The sequence below is a fragment of the Limulus polyphemus genome, unplaced genomic scaffold, assembly GCF_000517525.1.
Source record: "Limulus polyphemus unplaced genomic scaffold, Limulus_polyphemus-2.1.2 Scaffold4713, whole genome shotgun sequence".
Taxonomy (NCBI): Eukaryota; Metazoa; Arthropoda; class Merostomata; order Xiphosura; family Limulidae; genus Limulus; species Limulus polyphemus.
The window spans coordinates 29,720-31,922 of NW_013670323.1; the positions used below are offsets into that span (position 1 = coordinate 29,720).

A 2,203-nucleotide genomic window follows, 5' to 3' on the forward strand; every position below is an offset into this window, starting at 1 on the left:
AAAGAACTAGAACCTAAAGACGATTGTCCTGGAGGGTTCTTATGAAAAGATTTCCCATCAACACTCGCGGGCCAATCAAGTGAGAAAAAAGTTGTTGCTTTTTTTAAAATAGTTTTTTGGTTGTTATTGGCTATAGGGTTAAAATTATTTTATGATGAAAAGTACTGTATTTTTAATGTTCAAGTGTTTCAAAAACAAATGCAAACCCATATCGTTTGTGGTGTGACAAAAATTGTCTTAAATAAATGATGCAGTTAAAGTTTGCCCTTCCTGTCTTATAAGTTATCAGTATGCACTCGAAAGATAATCTTTGTGGCCGTTTGAGTGTTTGCAAACCACAGGGGTCAATGTCCTGTCAATGATTTCTGCTCTCACACATTCGTGTATTCAATGATAGTGCCTTACAAGGCTAGGTGGTTATGGCGCTCGACTCACAATCTGAAGGTCGCGGGTTCGAATCCCCGTCCCACCAAACATGAAATTACTGTTTTTAACTTCTTGCAAATTTTACTTTAAAAATCCACAACCAAAAACACGTTACCTCAAAATAGCAAGTAACTGATCAGATTCTTTTCTACACCATCCTTGATTGGTTTGGTTTGGGTTGTTTTGAATTTCGCGCAAAGCTACACGAGAGCTATCAGCGCTATCCCTAATTTAGTAGTGAAAGACTAGAGGGAAGGGAGCTAGTCATCACCACCCACCGCCAACTCATGGGCTACCCTTTTACCAAGGAATAGTGGGATTGACCGTCACATTGTAACGCCCCCAAGGCTGAAAGAGCGAAAAAGTATTTTTACTTCGTAATATGTGGGAGTAAATTAGTGTATATGATACATAATAAACTGTTATCGTACGTTTAAGTAGAACTGGCACAAACAAATAATATTAAATCAACTAATTTTGTCGCAAGATAACTTTGTTAACATTAAACGAATTTAATACTTGAGTTCATTGGTTCATAGAGTTGGAAATTAGGCAGATGTAAGATGTTAATTCGATACGTGTCGATTCCAGCAGAGTGTGTGTGTGTTTTTTGGACACCAGGGACGCTGCTGGGCATGAGGCCCGTGCCCCAAATCTGCTTTAAGATCAGACGTAAACTGCATTATATTAACAACGCAATTATGTTTTACTTATTTTAAGTAGTAAAAATTTCTTAAGACTCGAGCTCCGAATTTTTTCGGTAGCTAGCAGCGCCCCCTACTGTGAAAGTGAAAAATACATATTTGAAATGATTAAGACTAAAACGTTATTGTTATTTAGTATATTTCTTCACCTGAACGAAATCACTGATGATTTTTTTTAAGGGGATCCTATTGATGTAAAGTCTTATATGTTAACATTTCTCCGCGTGGTAGGTTTGATAACGAGATAATACTCTGAACTACCGGCGATTTTAGGATCACAATAGAAACAGCGTATCATTAAACCACTTCATAAGCTATCACCCCCTCTCGGTAAGATATGATAAGTTATAAATTCCCAGCGATGTCTAATGCTCCAACAAATAAACGAGTACGTCACTTCGAGCTCGATAAACAAGAAGAATGATCCTGCTGTTGCTTGTTGTTTACGAAGGACTGTTTGCTAGTTATATGGACGCGGTTGGGTTCTCTCTGGACCACCCAAGTGTCAACTGCAAGCCTGAAGATTGTAATGATGTACGACAGCAGGGGTTCTATGAAAGTGGGGTATATCGGATTTGGCCCCGGTACTACAACAAACCTGTCCAGGTTTTTTGTGATATGACAACGGACGGAGGGGGGTGGACGGTAAGAAATCTTAGTCATATTGGCCCATTGCCTAAATGTTTTCTCATTGTTTCTTGCCCTGTCTTATAAAAATATTTCATGATATAGTACAAGAGACGGAATCATTTCTTTGGAAAATGACTAACATCAAAAATAAAGTTCATGCTCAAGTTGGTTGAAAGCACGAAACTTACTTTTATGACCGATTATACCGTCAGATGGCGTAACTATTTAGACGGTACATTTCTCGGAATTGTAATTTATTAGTTTTACTTTGGTTTCATTCTTACTGACGTTCACTAACGAACTGTAAATCGTAAGAAAATGCTAAAGAACTAGTTTGACTTACCTATTGGGCAAATTATGAACTATTTTTTACTACCAAAAATTAATTCCACTGTCATAAAAAAAAACGAATTTTCATCACGATTTTGTCACAGTACTTTGGC

The 2,203-nt window shown here is 37.4% G+C and overlaps 1 protein-coding gene across 1 annotated transcript in view; it reads left to right on the forward strand.

Moving 5' to 3' along the window:
* The first annotated feature begins 1,522 nt into the window (after positions 1 to 1,522).
* Positions 1,523 to 2,203, forward strand: part of LOC106471582 (techylectin-5B-like) — an 11,873-nt gene continuing 11,192 nt past the window's right edge. The window contains exon 1 of the mRNA XM_013932188.2: positions 1,523 to 1,775. Coding sequence (XP_013787642.1) covers positions 1,551 to 1,775 — 225 coding nt within the window. The 5' untranslated portion in view covers positions 1,523 to 1,550. The remainder of the gene's footprint in view (positions 1,776 to 2,203) is intronic.